The sequence below is a fragment of the Porites lutea genome, chromosome 13, assembly GCF_958299795.1.
Source record: "Porites lutea chromosome 13, jaPorLute2.1, whole genome shotgun sequence".
Lineage (NCBI taxonomy): Eukaryota > Metazoa > Cnidaria > Anthozoa > Scleractinia > Poritidae > Porites > Porites lutea.
Window position 1 is genome coordinate 19,102,428 of NC_133213.1, and position 18,863 is coordinate 19,121,290.

The 18,863-nt window shown below is 39.2% G+C and overlaps 4 protein-coding genes across 5 annotated transcripts; 1 reads left to right on the top strand and 3 right to left on the bottom strand.

The window, feature by feature from the left end:
• Positions 1-725: 725 nt before the first annotated feature.
• Positions 726-2,606, bottom strand: LOC140922758 (E3 ubiquitin-protein ligase RNF113A-like). The gene is made up of 2 exons (XM_073372779.1): positions 2,104-2,606; positions 726-1,226 (listed from the first exon to the last, which is right to left on the bottom strand). The coding sequence occupies exons 1-2, from the start codon at positions 2,598-2,600 to the stop codon at positions 749-751; spliced, it is 975 nt and encodes a 324-aa protein (XP_073228880.1). The 5' UTR covers positions 2,601-2,606; the 3' UTR covers positions 726-748.
• A 3,147-nt stretch (positions 2,607-5,753) lies between these two features.
• On the bottom strand, positions 5,754-6,923 carry LOC140922496 (protein fem-1 homolog B-like). Its single transcript, XM_073372474.1, has one exon. It carries the CDS (start codon positions 6,921-6,923, stop codon positions 5,754-5,756), a length of 1,170 nt encoding a protein of 389 aa, XP_073228575.1.
• Positions 6,924-6,936: 13 nt separating this feature from the next.
• On the bottom strand, positions 6,937-14,234 carry LOC140922497 (uncharacterized). The gene is made up of 3 exons (XM_073372475.1): positions 12,131-14,234; positions 7,642-7,915; positions 6,937-7,431 (listed from the first exon to the last, which is right to left on the bottom strand). The coding sequence occupies exons 1-3, from the start codon at positions 14,191-14,193 to the stop codon at positions 6,937-6,939; spliced, it is 2,832 nt and encodes a 943-aa protein (XP_073228576.1). The 5' UTR covers positions 14,194-14,234.
• Positions 14,235-14,413: 179 nt separating this feature from the next.
• On the top strand, positions 14,414-18,067 carry LOC140922766 (YY1-associated factor 2-like). 2 transcript variants are annotated; one of them, XM_073372788.1, is made up of 4 exons: positions 14,414-14,550; positions 14,875-15,000; positions 16,866-16,976; positions 17,612-18,067. In XM_073372788.1, the coding sequence occupies exons 1-4, from the start codon at positions 14,516-14,518 to the stop codon at positions 17,838-17,840; spliced, it is 501 nt and encodes a 166-aa protein (XP_073228889.1). In that variant the 5' UTR covers positions 14,414-14,515; the 3' UTR covers positions 17,841-18,067. The 2 variants fall into 2 exon arrangements, with proteins under 2 accessions (XP_073228889.1, XP_073228890.1); XM_073372789.1 differs by having other exon boundaries at positions 14,427-14,647.
• The last annotated feature ends 796 nt before the right edge of the window (positions 18,068-18,863 follow it).

Below are 18,863 nucleotides of genomic sequence, written 5' to 3' on the forward strand. Positions count from 1 at the left end.
CCAGAAATACATTTTGAATTTCCTTTTGTCCTGATTGGCAATTAGACAGTGGCATTTTAAACAGGCCAATCATAGTGCGTACTCAAATCCAGGTACACAGGTAGTTATCTTGAACAAGGATTTCAACAATGTTTTCCAGAAAGACTTAACCAGAGGTTAAGCTCTGTAGGTGGTCTAGGTTTGCCTAAGGAAACCAGTGGCAGATCGAGACCTTCAGATAAGGGAGGGCCCAGTCACCCTGACCCCGAGATGGGGGGGGGGGGGGGTCTAAAACAAAAAATATTTCTGCCCTTTGGACCTCAGTTTGGTCTAAAAATAATGGGAGAGGGGTGGCCCCCCTGGGCCCCTCCCCTGGATCTGCCACTGGAGACAGCCAGCATTTTGTGACTCCACCACGTGCAGAAATTCCATGCTGATGACATGTTGCTTCCCAGATCTGGGTAGTGCCTATGATTGTTCGTGGTGCATGGGAAATTTGCTACAAACCAATCAGAAGCACTACCCAGATCTGGGTAATGACGTGTCATCAGTAACTGCTACGCAGGCTATCAGTACGTAATTTCTGTGCTCATTTCTCAGATGTTACTTCATGGGGAAATAACTACTGGTGTTGTTATGAAATGTCAGCTGTTTTCTCCAGTTAGGTGAAGGAGTGGTTTGCCTTTGGGTGATGAGTTGTGAGGGTTCAATTTATTGTAAATGTTAATTGAGAATTAAATATGCTGTTAATCTATACTCCTTATTATTTCTAGTCTTCTTCCTCATCATCCTCTTTGTCCTTGTCCTTCTCCTCATTCTCTAAAACTTTAAGTTTCTTTATAAGTTCCTTTGCAGGGTTAAAAACGCCATTGGTTTGCACACCGCAAACATAACACCTTTTGCTTTTTCTGTAATGCTTAAGAGCACACGCTTCACAGAAGTAATGTTTGCACTTTGTAACAACTGGATTCTTGAAAGATTCTCGGCAAATAAAACATGCAAACGGAAGATCATCGTCATCATCGCTGTCAATTTCATATGCATGAGGGTCTTGTTTGCTGTAGCTCCCTTCTTTCCATTCTCGCTCTAGTTGCCAGCCGTGTTTGTAATCGCTGCGATCATGCATGAACTTACAGCTGTCACCAAAGCCACAGAAACCTGTTTCCTTGTAGTCTTTACAGATGTCCGGTTGATAATCCCAGCGAACTGTTGCACGAAGGTTTGCTGGTGCCCTGATTGGTCCTTGTCTGAAAGAAATTACCGGTAAGTAGATTCTTATGAAGCTGATGGAGAGTTACTTAAGTGTGCCTGAGAAAGATGTGATTGTTGTATGGAAGGCTCATATCACACAAAGCTTAATTCCCACAGTTTGTGAAAGTGATACACTGTATGTCTGAGAAGTGCGAAGTTATAGCTCCAGAAAGATGTCACTTTTTAAGCCTGGTTTCCATATGATCATTCAGATTGTCAGGATCGTCTCAGTCACTTCAAAAAAATTCGAGATGATCTGGATGACTGGGGCGATTGGTAGTTTCCATATAACTGTCTCAACTGCCTCAAAGACAAGAGACGTAAGAGTATCCGCCACCAGGCAAACACTCCAACCTTGAATTGGGGGGCACTGTGTCACAGCAATATTGGCAAACACTGATTGTATATCTTCATTGATTTTCAACAAATCACTTTCAATCTAGCTAAGTTTCCTATTTTAAAGTGTTCTTTCCAGCGGTGTTGATGGATTTTTTCCAACTGGTCCATGTCAAAAGTTGGAAAACTGGTGTAAGGGTATATAACAGCGAGGCCTAGGTGCCACCACATTTCCTGCGAACTTCAAAAAAGTAAAAAGAGCGGCAAATGAATGTGTGTTGGAAAGTGGACAGTGGAGAAACTAACCTTCGGAAAGGATCCTTCAGAAAATAAATACATGAAACGTCAAGTCTCTCCTGTTATGAGAATGATTATTACAAAGCACAGCAGTACAGCATTTGTGAGAACTATTTTTTGCTATACTTTTAGGGTACGCTTGCCTGCCTCTTTATTCAGTTAACTGCAATTTGCTCTTATAGACCTCGCCTTCATGCTTACGTCGTAAGTGTCTATTTAAAGTAGAAGAACTTTAATTACCTGACCATTCCACTGGAAGCATTTCCCTGTGCAGTTCCTTTCTTCTCATAGTAAGTCATGTAATTATTTAACCCTCGGTATTTCCTGTTATCCTTGCTTCCTTGCTCTTTTACCTCTTCATTCGTCTTTAATTTTTTCTCAAACAGAGCTTGGGCATCCCGATCAAACTCTGTATCAATCTCCACGGTTGCCGTTGCACCAAGATCCTGCGGACCAATGCTCATAGCAGAACGAGTCGACTTAAATGATACATCGATATCTTCTTCGTCTGCTTCACGTTTTGACTTCGAACCGAATCCTTCAGTCTTCTGAAACATGGGGTTAGAAATTGTCCTTTTCTCTTTTCTGATAACCGTGGTTTCGTCATCGTCTTCACTATCCGACTTTTCCACTTTTCTTTTACGAACGTTACGGTTCTTATTTGCCTTTTTAAAGAACGTACAGGTCGGTTTTTCGGTTAAATTTTCTCCACTCGTTTTTGTCGACTCATCCGCCATTTTGATTTCTCGTACTAGTTTCCAGTCCTAGAAGAGCGAGTCTCATCTCTGGAGTGAGGTTTTCTCCCCAGTCTCTTCTCGGTTTGTGTTGTGTTCTGTGGTGTTTATTGCGCACGTGTGTGTGTTGTTGATCGTGTTTGTAGATGTGCTCAGTGTCTTTTGTTTGGTATATTGTTTGCCTGTTTTTTTAAGATTCCTATAATGTCGTCAGTACTTCTTGTTACAGTAATCTTGTTGTCATCCTATCTGCTTTACTTGTTCTGCGTCTGTGATTAGATAGCTAGTCCAGTCTATGTTTACTCTAAGTTAAGTGTTTTTAATTTAAAATTTTCAAGATACACTTGTTCTTATTTGATCACAGTACTTGAAGTATTGTGAGGTGACGAGAACCAAGGCTGTAGCACTTCAGTTGTGCAGTGACAGTAACAAAAAAGTGTGGAGATGATGAATGGTGGTCATGCAATGTCATGAAATGGTGACTGAAGAATGCCCATTTTCTGATCCACATCAACATCATGTCCCAGTTGTTCAAAGGGTGGATAATATAACCTCATAGTAAATAACCTATTGCTTTCTCTATTACTTGTGCAATGGGTAGTGATTTATCCGCTGAGTAACGCTATCCTACACTTGGACAACAGAGGCGAGTTAGATGGAAGATGCGAATTACAGACAGTTGTATGAAGTGAAGGAAGTGACCACTGACTGTCAAAACCAGAACTTTCTAAACATCAGTTCTAGTTGGTTCAGGAGGGAAAAAAAAGAGTCAGTTTATTTAGCTTGTGGGCTAGAATGTGAAAATAAGAAAATCATGACCACCAAAAACATCTCTAAATGTAGGAAAAAGCAAGTGATAAAACTTAACTATAAGCTGTGATTGGCCTCTACTCAATCAACATTCCTGAAATAATTGTGGCGTTCACAGTTTTCTTAGTATTTTGTATTACAGAACATGTAAGAAAACTTGAGCAAGGCTGCAGCCAAAACCAGAAACCAGGCACAAAATTATCAAAAACAATACCAATTTCAGCATTGAAGTACCAACTCTGCGGTATGGCCAGTACCTTACGCATGCATAAAATCACATCACCCCAGCAGTGACAGCCATGGACAGATGTTTTTCTGTCCTCCAGGTATCACATCCCCCCAGGGATAATCCCTATTTCCAATCCCTTCTATCCGGTGAGGGGTGGGAGTGACTATAGAGATTTCCTTCATCCACAAATATTGCACTCTTTCCCAAAAGGAACAAAGGCTGCCTAATCGAAGTATTAAATTCATACTGGCATGCATGGGTCACCTGCGAAAATAACAGAAAGTTGAATAAACTGGTAATTTTTAACATATTTTATTCACTCTCTTGTGTACTTAAAGTTATTGTAAGGTATTTAAATTATTTATTATTTAAATTGCACAAGTTGTTAGAAACCAGTTTAATGTCACAGAAATGACCCATACACTACACAAAAAGATTCTGGCTTCCTAAAACTAGTCTAAAAATTATACTTTTACTACTATTATGGCCATCTACAAGTCAAGTCAATTCAAGTAACTTTATTTAAACTTGGTAAAAACATCAGGCATATAACTAAGATAAAATTCTAAGTTATTCTTATAATATATATATATATATACATATAATATATAACCTATGATCTAACCTATAATATAATAATATGATAATAAATAGAATATAAAACAGATGTACATATATAATATCAAGTAATTAATAATTAATAAAATAATAGTATATAAATAGGCCACTTTCAAGTTCTAAAAGCCCTCAGTTTCAAAGTGAGGCTAGGTGCACAACCTTTCTTGTGAAAATGAGTTTTATTTGCATGAGAATGAAAAATGATTTCCATATCAAAGGCTGAGCACCTACCCTCGTTTTGAAACAGAGGCCCAGGGGAACTCAGAAATGGCTTATTAAGTTAGCCTGCTTTCCATGGATGCCGAGTGTATATTATTTGAAGAATTCCTTGCAGCTAGATTTAAAAATGTGTATGGATTCTGCTTGCCGAAGAGTCGAAAGCAAACCTGATTCCATAAGACCACCCTGTTAAAACGAAAACTATTTTTAAGACAATTGGTGTGGGGGAGACGGAAATAATTCGAAACACAGTTTACAAATCTATCCTGTAAATATTCAGGCGCTAAACCATGAGTACATTATTTTGTAAACCACGTTTACTGTGTGGAGTTCACACAGTTTACAACATCAAATTAAATTTAGTCACACATTTGAGAATAAATTATTAGCATAAAAATACTTTATCAGCCAGCATTTTGATGTTCCCATAACATCAAATGACAATGTGAAGAGGGACAATAACATACAGATGAATGTTTCTGATTGCATAGTACTTGACTATAGGGTTAATTTCTGGGAATTTTCAAGGATGGTGAAAGTTTTTTCCAGGGGTCCCAAATGCAATAGAAATTTAAAATCTTCAAAACTTATTTCCATCTGCTGAGGGCTTTTCAGTGCAAATGGTTGCTTTGAACAATTACGGCAATTTTTGCGTGACCTTCATTATTTTGTTTTATTAGCAAATGGATGAAGAGATCAAAACAAGGACTCTTCGTTTTCCCGCCAAAGAAAACCCTAAAATTATGGAGAACTAGGCATTGTTCAATTTGCCAATCGTGGTGCAGTATGACACCAAAGCGAAGTATAGATTGATTTCTAGAAAGTTCTCGGGCATGAAGTTTTTTCACTGAAGCATTCGCTTGACTAACCAAAAGCCACGAATGTTTGTGTCCATTTGATAAACCAATCAAATCACTCTATTTCTGTTGGTTTGTTGTTTTTTTTTGTTCACACATTTTCATTTCAAGGTCATACGAAAATCGCTCCATTACTATTAATTTGATGTCATAGATCTCCAGGACGTTCCAAATCCTGAAGTCACATTTCAAGACTTTTCAGTCCTGCAAAATGCCGTGGTAAACTTTCATGACCTGTTTAATCCCTGGAAGTATGAATTCTTTTGCCCAAAAGCCAACTCGAATGTGCAATCCAACTACATCTGTGAGAAGCCACTCAGCTTAGTCTGCTACTCACAGTTTCCCAATACCTATATTTTTCACATTCCTTTCAAAATAGTTTTTTCAATCTACTTCAATAACGTCCATGAACTAATAATAATTTTAATGCATGTTAATGTATTTCTCTAGTACTTTGGGTACCACTCCCAAATAGGGAATTCCAAATTTTTTTACAGCTTTGGCACTGATACACTGTAGCTCCAGGTTTCTTCTTTCTAAAAGAATCATGCGAGCTTCATCAGTTACAGCCAAGTCCATGGGTGTCTTACCATTATTGTTGACAAAATCATGATGAGCTCCTCCATCAAACAGAAGCTGCAGGATATCCATCAAACAATGGATCTCATCACGCCAGGGTCGAGAAGTAACAGCTATGTGAAGTGGAGTGTCTCCATTGTGGTCAACGGCATTAACATTCATCCCCGCTTTCACTAGAATCCTCACTGTTTCAGGACCAGAAAGCCAACCATAGTTAACAACAGCCTCATGAAGGAGTGTGTTTCTTTTGTGCAAATGGGGATCTTTACGTACAAGTTTTTTAAGTACTAGTGACACTTCATCATCATCACAAAGCTTATATTTAGCAACTAACTGCACAAGTTGCCATGAAGACCTAAACAGACATAACATATCCACTTTGAGCCATTTTGAGCCCTTTTTATTTGAGGAACTTTCAGTTTCCCTTAATATCTTTTCTTGTAGCTCATACTCAAGAACGATCAGATTGCCTAATTCAACTATGTCATTTGCCCTTGGAGAATACTTATATGGCGCCCTTTCCATGAGACCAGAAACTAGAGAGTCCAACCATCTGGTGGCAGACTTATTGGAGTTGTGGGCTATCCTTATTGCATACTTATACAACAATGAAAACTTGATGATATCATGGGTTTTATAGTATTCAGCAACACTTATAATTCGGCCACTCAGTTTTGGGTTGTTCTTTCCAAGAATTCTCTCTCTGATTACAAGGCTCTCCATGAATAGAGCATCAGTGTTGTTTTCAATCTGCGCAAGTTCCTCAGGAGTTTGACTCTCTTTTCTTTTCTGATAAGCTTCAACAGGTTCCATTGGTTGTTTAAACAAAGGATAAGAAAGGTCAGAAAACCTTTCTTCCATTCCAAGCTTCAGGTAATGAAATCCTTCTGCAACATCGTATCCATATCCAATAAAACCCTGAAAAGTACGTTTAGTTGCAAGAGATGCTCCTAAAAGCTCAAGTGCATCCACGCTCTCATTCTTTGTGAGATCCAGAGTTCGTATTGAATCCATTACAAAGAAAGTGTTAACTGATATCTGAGTTGCCAAAAGAAGAGGTGTTAATCGGCAGTTTCTCCAGAAAGGTTGCTCCAAGATCTCGCAGTGCGTAGAAAACAGTACCAGATTTAGGATAAGGATAACTTGCATAATGAAGAGCTGTGTTACCATAATCATCCTGAAGATCTATTTCAGCTCCATGTTTAACAAGGAATTTAAGGAGGTCAATGGGGCAATTAACTTCGCTTATACTACTGGCAAACATGAGAGGGGTGCGGTTGTTGTTTGTTCGTGCATTGACATCTGCTCCATTTTCAATCAAACAACTCAAAATTTCAACTGAGTTACCGTCCCTATAATATTTCTGAGCAGCATAGTGAATGGCTGTTTGACCATCTCGGTCCTTGAGAGCCAGGTCGGCTTCGCGTTCAATGAGCAATTTTACTACATTCGCGTGGCCTTTCCTGCTTGCAATCATCAATGGAGTGCAGTGTGCTTCATTACATGCATTCACTTGAGCACCCTTTTCAAGCAAAAGACGCATAATCTCGGGATCGCCAGAAGCAGCGGCGATAAACAACGGAGTACAGCCAGGGAAATGAAACAAATCATCGTCATCATCATCATCATCATCATCATCATCATCATCATCATCATCATCATCATCATCATTTTTGGTAGATCGACAGAAACGACCTTCGATGTCTGCATCGAATTTTAGCAGAACTTTCACACAATCAAGATTTCGGTGTTTGACAGCGATGAGTAGTGCATCAGCTTTGGCTTTCACTAAGTCAGGGTATGTAACACCTTCGCTGCTATTCACCTCTTGAAGAACTCTATCAAGTGCGCCAGCATCTCCACGCCGTGCTTCATCGCACAATCGCAAACAGACTTCATCAACATCGATATGCGCTTGAGCCATATAAACTACAGTTTGTATCAACCGATACGTGACAACTCCGTTGTGGTTTAGGTATTCTGAACGACAGGATAATGCCAGGGAACTAAAACAGGACGGAAAAATATTAGAATATTAAACGGCACAGACGAGTACCCTTGATGAAAGCTGAAATTGAAGCATAGGCATGGACTGGACTGGATTGCTAAAACATGGACTGGATTAATAAAACATGTATTAATAACACATGAAGTGATAAAACATGGATTAATAAAACATGAAGTGATAACATGGATTAATAAAACATAGATTAATAAAACATGAAGTGATAAAACATGGATTAATAAAACATAGATTAATAAAACATGTAGTGATATAACAAGGATTTATGACCAAGTAAGAAACGGGTTTTTTCCTTCCAGTAGCTCCCGCTTTCTGTCACGCAATTTTCCGGTCGGAAATGAAATTAAATAGGGCCAGTTATATTTTATCTTACTTTTTCTCAAAAGGGTGACACTTTTGCTTGCCAACAACAAAAGTATTTCGTATAAAATAGACAGTTTCATTAATTATTGACCAGCGCCGGCGAAGTATCGTACACGCGCGCGCGAGAGACACAGTGACAGGAAATTAAATTGCACCAACGTCATCTCCTCATCCAATCAACGCGGTAGAAATTGATATATCTATTTGGCGTATCAAGCGTAGCATGAAAGAATAACCTTGCTTACCAAAATAAGGAAAAACACCAAGGGGCGACAGGCCGCACATCTTCACCGGCGTGAAACCTTTGAATAGCTTTAACATATTGCCCTAGTGAGGAGAACTCTTTCACGGATTTTACACTTTAAAATTGAACAATGATATAGCTTTTATGCCCAGCGGATCACTATGCGGCTCGGTACACTTGACTTTTCCCCAGCTAAACAAAAGCTGTAAGTTGAGCAGAACCTTTAATAGATGTACAACAGAGAATATATTTATTCAGTTCGCGCATATTCCTGTTGAATTTGTTGCCCATTCATAAGATATGTCCGCTCAAAAAAAGAACTACGTATCATTTCCTACAAGAAAGGAAAATCCCTAAAGGACTTGCTCGTTAGAGCTAAATATATAAAAGGTTCACACAACGTTTCACGCCGGTATGGATGTGCGGCCTGTCACCCCTTGTTTTATCACGCCATGTTTTATATATCCATGTTTTATCACTCTCAGTGTTTTATTAATCCATGTTTTATCACTCCATGTTTTATTAATCCATGTTTTATCACGCCATGTTTTATTAATCAATGTTTTATAACCCAGTCCAGTCGATATTTTATCACATGCCGAAGCACGGTAGCCCACACAATCTATGCCAAACCGATTGTTATTCCAGCTGTGCCCAGCCCCCCTCCCCTCCACCAAATCCCCTGGGGCCTCTGCGGGCCCCTCTGCGGGGCATTCGCCTGCCTTGTCAGTCCTGGGGGTGGGCTATTTACAAATTTTGCACTGCCTGGGGGCCGGTAGACTACGAGTAGTCCCCCATTTTTCCTCAGGGATAGTAGAGCGAGCGAAACGCGAGCGCGCGTGAAAATCACCCCACGTGAGAAAAGGCGACACCTCATTTTTCTCTCTTCCCGCCGCGTGTCGCCTTTTCTCGCGTGGGATGATTTTCACGCCCGCTCGCGTTTCGCTCGCTCTACTATTCCTGAGGAAAAATGGGGGACTACTCGTGGTCTAGGGGGCCGGGGATTTGCCAACCCCCAGGGCCATTCCTGAGCATTTGACGCGCACGCGGTTTCCTATCAGAATATAACTAAACAAAAGGTTTTACTGAAAAAAAAAAGCGGATTGGCTCACCTGTCAAGCAACCTCGTCCCCAGGGCACTTTTCCCTGGCTTTGGAGGTGGAGTGGGAAAAGCCAGGGAAAAGCGCCCTGGGACGATGTTGATCTGTCAAGGACAGGAATAAATTGAAGAGGGTTGTAAAGGCATGTTCCCGATTTTATGCATGCATTTCTTTATTGCTTATCAAGCCAGAATTACGGAGCAAAATCCGGAGCTATCGATGTGAATCAACGTTTTTTTGTTATTGAATCTAATTTCCGTTGATATTATTGGAAGAACATCCTTTCATATTTATAAAACTATTCATGACATATAACTTCACCGCACTCTATAAATTTTAATGTAAAATAATTTTATGCCCACTCTAAAACCATAAACTGGTGCATGTCTTCGAGGCGTGAAGCCTTAATTAGAATCCTAGCGCTATTACAAAGAAGACTTTAAGTGAAACAAAAAATTGCACATTAAAATGCTTAAAACGACACTATTCAACTGTGCAATCAATGAAAAATGTTGCAGTGTTGACGGAGGATGGGGCATTTGCCCTCTTTTTTCCTCCCCACCCCGGGAGATTTGACAGCTCTAGAGTCCCCACCCCCCACCCCTGGGAATTTGCCATCCAAGGCTTAAAAAAATGCTAATGCCCAGGGTTCAGCCCAAATTGACTGATATATCGCTAAGTTTGTATATAAATCAATGCTAAATAAACGTTGAATTACCTTACCTGTGATATATTGTAGTACTTTTGCCCGAAAAGCGTTTTTTTTGACGATTTTCTTTTTAACATTTTTCAAGGGCTATAGACTTAATTTGTTATCTGTAAATAACACCAGTGAGAAATAGTCTTTGGTGTTAATACAGATAACAAATTATATCATAGCCCTTGAAAAATGTAAAAAAAGAATGTTTAAGTCATTCTGGTACAAGGTTTTTGTCCACTGAAAATTGAAATTTCTCAATTTCCTGATGGATTTCCTGATGGAACCCTGTTAATACAGCCACCATTGGACCAAAAAGAAATGGCCGTATTTACGGGGTGGCAGTATTAACGAGGGTTTTTTTTACAAGAAAATGAATGGGAGTTTTTGCCTGTAAGCCGAAAAAAGTGGCCATGATAAATGAGGTGGCCATATTAACGAGGTGGCTGTAAGGTGGGGTCCCACACAATATCTTCAAAATTAATTCTTTTCAGCTGCTGAGGACTTTTCAATGCAAACACCAAGTTGTTTTGAACAAAATATACTTACATAGGCAATTGCACCGTTTTTCTTGTACCTTGACCTGTTCATTTTTGTTGCTTTGTTTTTCTGTTCTTTTTGTTTCTATTGGCAATTTATACTTTCAATTTTACTGAAAAATAAAATATACAGTGAAACCTGTATTAAGCGGACACCCTCGGGGAATGCTGTAGTGTCCGCTTAATACAGGGTGTCCACCTAATACAGGTTTCAATATATAACGTCATATGGTGTCAAATGCCATTCAAATGAACAGTGGAAGCGTTTATAATACTCCCAGAGACTAGGACGATACACGTTTGCATTAATTTCTTTATCAAAGTGAACCAATAATTATTGATCATACTACCATAAACATGGATTGCAACTCAAATTTGAAGAAATCAGATGAGTGAAACAAGCTCTAGACACACAAAACGAAATAGAAAACAATCCTGTACTGTGAAACTAATCAAATAAGTTCATCAAGTCACGTTTTTTAATGTAAAAATCGAAAAATTTGTGGGTGGCAATTTGAGGCAATCTTTTGCATTTCCGGTGTCTGGCATGTTGGATGGTGGAATTTAATTACAAGTGTCCGTTTAATACAGGTTGGCAACAATAGAAATGGCCCTTTTTAGGTACTTTTTAGGTGTCCACGTCCGCTTAATAGAGGTGTCCATTTAATAAAGGTTTCATTTGAAGTAAATAAGGGAAATAAATTTGGGGACTTCGGCTACTGTCCGCTTAATAGAGGGTGTCCGCTTAATACAGGTTTCACTGTAATAATATAACAGAGAGCAATAAAATATTGCATATGTCAAGACAAAGAGGTGAAGTATTTTTAAGTATACAATAGCCAGCAATTTTGTAAAAGATAATAACATCATAGGGAGTAACTAAAGGACATGATTCTGTAATAAAATCACTGAATAGCAAAATTTCTTTAATCTTCTCAAACTCACTAATAATTCATACAGAGAAAACTAATTACCATAAAAATTTTGTGAACGTTATCTTTAAATTTCTCCAATATTAATGTTCAATTGAGAAGCTATATCCAAACCTCCGCTCAGTGTTTCATCCAATATCCAAATACCTCAAAGTCGATCTTAAGAAACTCGGCTGCCCCTTGTTTTTCAAACCACTTCTCGGTGTCTCAATATGGGATGAAACACTGCGTGTCGTTTTGGATATATTACATGAAACACCTGTCATTTTTGTCAGGAATTTAGAAACTGTCCTTATAACTGGAATGTCTGTAAAGGTATTTAATGCATGCTAACATATTTTTCCAGTGTTTTGGGTACCACCCCTAAATAACGAATTCCAAACTTTTTGACCGCCCTGGCACTGATACACTTTAACTCTATTGTCCTCCCTTCTAAAAGAATCATGCGAGCCTCATCAGTTTGAGCGACGTCCATGGGTCTTTTGCCATCTTTGTTGACAAAATCATAATGAGCACCTCCATTAAACAATGCCTGGAGAACTAGGAGATGAATGTCATCGATGGGAGAAAACGTTATAGCTCTGTGAAGTGGTGTATCTCCATTGTCGTTGGTAGTATTTGCACTAAATCCCGTGTTCAGTAACATCTTCACTGCACTGGGGCAGGGAATGTGGAGTGGGTTTCTGTCAACAGCTTCATGCAACAATGTATCCCCCTCAGAAGTGGTAGGATTCAGCAAGCGAAGTTTATCCAGCAGTTCTGACAGAGAAGAATCTGTTTCATCACCATCATCATATTTGGCAATAATTTGCAAAAGTTTCTGAAAGGAATCAAAAAGTTCTCGGGACTCAAAAGGTTTGAATACAAATGAGTCAATTTTTACAACTCCTTCCGTCTGTTGTCTCTTAAACTCAATAACTGTTTGCTGAAGCAATTCAAGAAGTGGTAGCTGTTGCTTTCTCAGGGGATTGTTACCAATTACCCTATCGTACAACAAAGAAGTTAAGCCATCTACATCTGAGATGGCAGATTCATTGCAAATTCTTGCTTTCTTCATGGCATGTATATACAGTCCAATGCATATTGAAATATCATTATCCATATTAATTTCACTATCGCTGTGGTACTTAGCAATCTCACGGATAGGAGCAATCAACTCTACATTGTCTGTTCCGAGAATTCTCTCTCGTATGATAAGACCCTCCATGATAAGTGCATTTTCATCAAATTCTAGCCAAGCAAGTTCCTCCAGAGTTTGACACTCTTTTCTGCTCTGATAGGCTTCAATAGGTTCCATTGGTTGTTTTAAGATGGGCTGAGCAGCATTAGAAAATCTTTCCTCCATGCCACGCTTAATGAACTGAAAGGCCTCCAATGCGGGATTGTCATCCACAAAAGTTCCTGGAGGTTGCCTAGTAATATGGGAAGCACCTAGGAGCTCAAGAGCATTGATTACTTCTTCCTTTGAGTATTCTGGTCTCTTGATTAGTTCTTCAACCAGTGAACTGCAGCACTGATTGCTTGCTAGAAGAAGAGGGGTTAAACAATGACCATTAGGCAACTGCGATGCTCCAACAGACAGTAGCTTATCAACAACCTTGGGTGCGTTGCGATAAACAGCATAGTGAAAAGCAGTATCTCCGCTGTTGTCTTGAAGATCGAGGTTGGCTCCATGCTCAATAAGAAAGCTTACTTGGTTGATCTTATTGCCTACGCTTGCGATCATCAGAGGGGTGGCGTTTTTATTAGTACATGCATTGACATCAGCTCCATTATCGATCAAACATCTCAAAACATCGCATGAGTCATCTTTCTCACGAATCGCATGGTGAAGAGCTTGATCACCTCTTTTGTCACGGAGGTCAATGTTACTTCCATGTTTTATAAGGAAGTTCACTGCCTTCAGGTGACCATACTTGGCAGCTATCATGAGAGGAGTACTCTGGTCATCTGAACAGGCATTGACATCTGCTCCATTTTCAATCAAACAACTCAACACATCAAGGTTGCCTGAGACAGCGGCAACAAACAGAGGTGTACAATTTTCATACATGAAACAATTTTCCACATCGTCATCGCCAGCACGGCCTTCGATATCTGCTTTGTGCTTCAGAAGTACCTTCACACAATCAAGATTTCCCTTTTTAACCGCAACAATTAGCGGAGTTGCCCTAGTTGTATAATACGCCTGATAAAGCCTGTAGGCTTCCATCTTTGTTTTCAGCGTGAAAGCCTTTTCATAGCCTTGCATCTTTTCCAGAAGTTCATTAAGCAAAGTAGCATCTCCGGAATTTACAGCCTGAAAGACTTTCTTCGTTGCTTCTGTGGGATACCTTCTGTAGTAGAAAAATGGCTCTGAACCTCTCACAAACTTGCTAAAATCCATTTTCGAAATCGGCTCCTGGAAAATGTCTCATGTGAAATGCTGAGATTTGAAGTTGTGGTACACTATATGTCGTCGTACATAACAGCCTACTGTTAAGGGGAAGTACGCTGATCGAAAACGCGGCTGCGGATAGCGGAAGTCACGCTCTCACCAACCATATTTGGCAAATGATTGTTCCTCCATCTACCGGCGATTCTGTGTTGTGATTGGTTGTTCTTCATTTAGCTTTGCCTGTATACAAAACGCGAACATACACGACCAGTGTAGACCAGAGCAAAATTGAGAATTTATTCTCAATTCTAAAGCCTCTGTTCCACGGATTATGGAAGAGAAGCTGGACAAGAAAATCCCTGTAAAGTAAGCTATCTTTTGGTGACATATCGGAGAAGAATTTTCGCCGTGAACAGTGCTCGCATTCACAGATTTGAGAAACTGCATTTAGCACAAGTCCAAGGTTAGGTTTCAAGTCGAAAAACTATATCTTCTATGTAAACTTATCGGTGAACGCTTTACTCAGTTCATGAGAGGTCAATTGCATTTAAAACCTGAAGGCTGATTTCAAATCTTACACTGTAAAATCAAACCTTCATAAGTATCGTGTGGTTCGAATTGAGCTCCGTTTCACTCCACAAGCACTTGACTTTCTTCAAGTGTTTTGAGCTGTTGTGTTCCTTTTAACAGGATTCGCAAAGTATTACGACCAGGAATGGATGAAAATTATTGGGATTGCAGCGTTTGCACGTACAGAAATGGGGCCGAAGCTTTTAAATGCGCCATGTGTGATGTGAGAAAAGGAACTTCTACCAGGTACGGCAGATAGCGTGGCACTTTATTTGTTTGCATTTGCGCTTTGTATATTTTAAGACGTCTTGAAAAAATACAAAAAGAATGTTTTTCAGAGTCTTGCATTTCAGTTCATTGTAACTCTAGTGTAAAATTATCACCACAGACTATGATTTTATATCTGAAACTTTTATAGATGTTAATTGGCAAAGTAGCAATTTGAGCTGGATTCCCAAGACAATTTCTTTAGCCATGTGGATTTACCAACGCGCCGCTCTGCACGACCTATCATCAGATAAAATTCGAAACACATGCTTGTAATTGTTTCCTAAGATGTTTGTGGTTAAAATCAAAGGCGTCTGTGGCCAGTTGTTACTGTCAAAGATATTTTCATTTCCCCAATCGTTTTTTTTGTGACCACAGCTGAAATGTACAGTGTACAATTCTCTCATTACCACCCCCCTGGGAATCTATCAGACTGTCTGGAATCCCAGACATATCTATATTTCATTGAAAAATTAGAAAAACATTATTACTTGCATAGACATAAAACAATCACATAAAAACAGGAAGCTCTCAATACTTTTTGTAAGCAAAAATAAAGAAAACTCACTTGTGTTCAGAAAAATATTATTTTTTTGACAGTATCTCAAATTACATTTCAATGAGTTGAAAAATTTGAAAAATGTTATCAGGATTTCCTCTCATTGTTTCACCCTTGAAACCCTCACAGTGACCAGCATCTGATCTCTTTTCTCCTAACAATATCACTGCTTAATCATAAATAAATGTTGTAAGAATAAAATAAATAATCACTTAATATTAAAAACAATTTCTCCTCATTAGTGCTAGTCATCTCAGACCCCTGGGATCTGTGGGGGTTGTCCACCACACCTTCTTTCTCTGAAACTGTTTTATTTTGAAAGAATTTTCAGTAAAATCCAGCTTCTAGAGCCTTAATCTTTGGCCACAGATGGTTATAAAGTTCTTAGTCACTAAATATGTGGGTAAGATTTAACCCCCCCCCCCCCCCCCCCCCCGGGGGAACGTCTATGTAAAAGTGCCGGGTATGCTCCTAGTCTTTCATTGGGGTGTAAATTGCAGATTTTGGTCTCACAAGGGTGTTTGGGATGGAAAGTCACTATATTTGCCCATTCAGGTATCGCTTAGTACTGTGCATAAAGAAATTCACAAAAAATGCCCTGGCACTGACCACACAGAATCTCCCTCAGAGGTCAGTTTAAGCTTGAGCCACACCTACATTGGTCTCCCTTAGGGTTTAATTTGAATTTTCTGACGAGCATCCCTGTCACTTTTATGTGGTAGTCCCCCTCCCTGGGGGTTTAACACTTTCACTCCCAGGGTGACTCATGGAGTGTTGTAAGGTGGTACTTACTTTTGTGTCTTTAGATGAAATCCTATGGTGGGACTATTCAGCTGAAGCAACTCAAGCCTTATTTGTTTACATTCACAATAAATAAATTACAAATACAGACTACCTGCAAAATAGTGGAGCTAATTGAGGCAGGTGGTATGGAGACATGTCTATTACCCATGCCCGGAGGGGGTGGGGATGTGCCACTGGGACCCTGGAACCCTTAACCTATACCAGAGCTAGTTCAGCTGAATTTTGCTACCCTATACTAGAGTAAATTCCCCAAATCCCTGCTATCCTAGAGTAGCTGTTTCCCTAGTCTAGATAAAATCTTCAACCAACTGATCAGTTTCCTGATCATATGGCAGTACCCCCCCCCCCCCCCCCCACCGGGCCCATGCCTCTTTGGCATTGCTTTGACGTGGTACTGCTAACTTGTTTTACAGCATTATACAATGTTGAATTTAGACTTTGGCCACTTTTGAGGGTGGTGTTAATGTCTTCCAATTTGCAGGAAACCAAAACTTAATTCTCAGTTAGTGGCTCAGCAAGTCGCACAGCAGTTTGTTACATCACCACCGCCACTAAAAAAAGTCATGACAAAGAAACCATTTAAAAAGTCCAGGTAAGAACATCATAGCCTATGTCACAGACATTATCTAACTTTGGTTAGTAACATCTGCAAAGCAGTGCTGAAATCTTTGTTCTTGAAATAAATTATGACAACTTGTTCTTCGCAATGTGTTGAATATTGTTCCCCCAGTCTAGACTAGGGGCCTAAAACCAATGCCCCCCATTTTTTCGTAAGATTGTTGAAATTCAGTGCTTTGCGTTATAGCCTTCCCCGCAGACGTTCCCGTACGTGTGACAAACCCCTAAGAACGTCTGTGTGGGGGGCTGTTTGCATTATGGGCAGTCATCTTGGATGGTTGCCAAAACTACTTTTTGACACTCATCCAAGATGGCTGCCTAATGCAACCCCCCCCCCGCCACCGCCCCCTGTTTGGCATTGCATACTCTTACACATACCTTTACTTATGACAGTTTTTGACTTGACCAGAGTCCCCCCACAGGATAAAACAATATTTTTATTTTTATAGTTTCTGGCTTGTGAAGGGCATTAAATAAATTATTGGGATGATAGAGAAACCAAGGATTTGAAAAATCTGTAAATGGTGTTCTAATTTTCTTAAGAAATATACTGCCATTATGGCGATGAAAATCATTTTTCATTAATTTAGTTCTTACCTTTCCTTGCAGGCCAAAACTAAAAAATGTTGACAGAAGCAGTGCACAGCATATGGCCGTCACCGTAGGAAATATAACAGTCATTATAACAGATTATAAACTTTTAAAACCAGAGAATTCACCATCAATGACCCCGGAAAGGAATTCACCTGCACCCACATCCGAAGACAATGCTGATCCTGGTCCATCACTTGGCACAGAACATAGTAATGGTGTTAGTAATCAGGAAGGTAGTTCATGACGTTTAAAATTGGGTAACATTAGTTCTATTAGGAATATTTTCAAATTTTTTCATGCTGTTATATAAGGAGCAAGCAGCCTTTATCACAAAATGTGTCAGCTGGAATAGGTTTTACTTTCAAGTCAGTTATATTTATTTTGATGATTTTCTATACGCTACAAGTTTTCCTTGAGTCCTTTATTTTTCTCGGGGATCTCACTGCCTAATTTGACACCAAGAACCACAGGTAGCCCAAGTTCAGTTTTTGAAACCTTGAGAATAAGTGATGAACATCAATTTTCTCCAAACAATATCAAGACTTCATCAAGAATAAATGTAGAGAATAAATGAAATGATGACCAAACAGAAATGCTTTGATCTTTTATCAAATTCTCTTAACTAATTCTTAGGGAAATGTATGAGATCAGTGTGGAGAGTTTAGATGAAGATATCCGAATTTTCCTCTATCTCCAGGGTGTCGTATTGTGAAGAGGTTCACCTGCAGTGAACACATGTAATTCATTACATAATATAAATAGATACATTATAAGGGCTGGGATACAGAGCTTGGGCTACCTGTGCAACAATGTTAAAAGGAAGGGCTTTGTATATTTTATCACTGTCTGGGCATTTTTGTTTGTTCAACAACAACAAAAAATATGGTAAAAAGCTTGTTCCATAGCTGCAAAGCTGCAAAATAGCAATAATTTTTTAAAATTACCATAGGTTTAAAAAATCAATTGTTTTTAGATTAATTTTCAGATATTAAATAGGTTTCAAGATCATTCACAATGTGGCAAATTATCAAAACTGGCTTAGACATCAAGTGATTTGACATACATAGGTGTGTAATGTTTAGACCATGAAAGCATTCATGTTCGGAGCGCAAATAGTTGCCGCTGCGTGCCGCTAGTATGATATTCACTGTTATCTTCAGCAAACAACGTTCTCATCTTTGGTGGGAAAAAAAGTGTTTTTAGTGTAACATACTAACTTGTACAGCATATTCCTTCTTTATATCGTCACTGTTATTTGCATAAATAG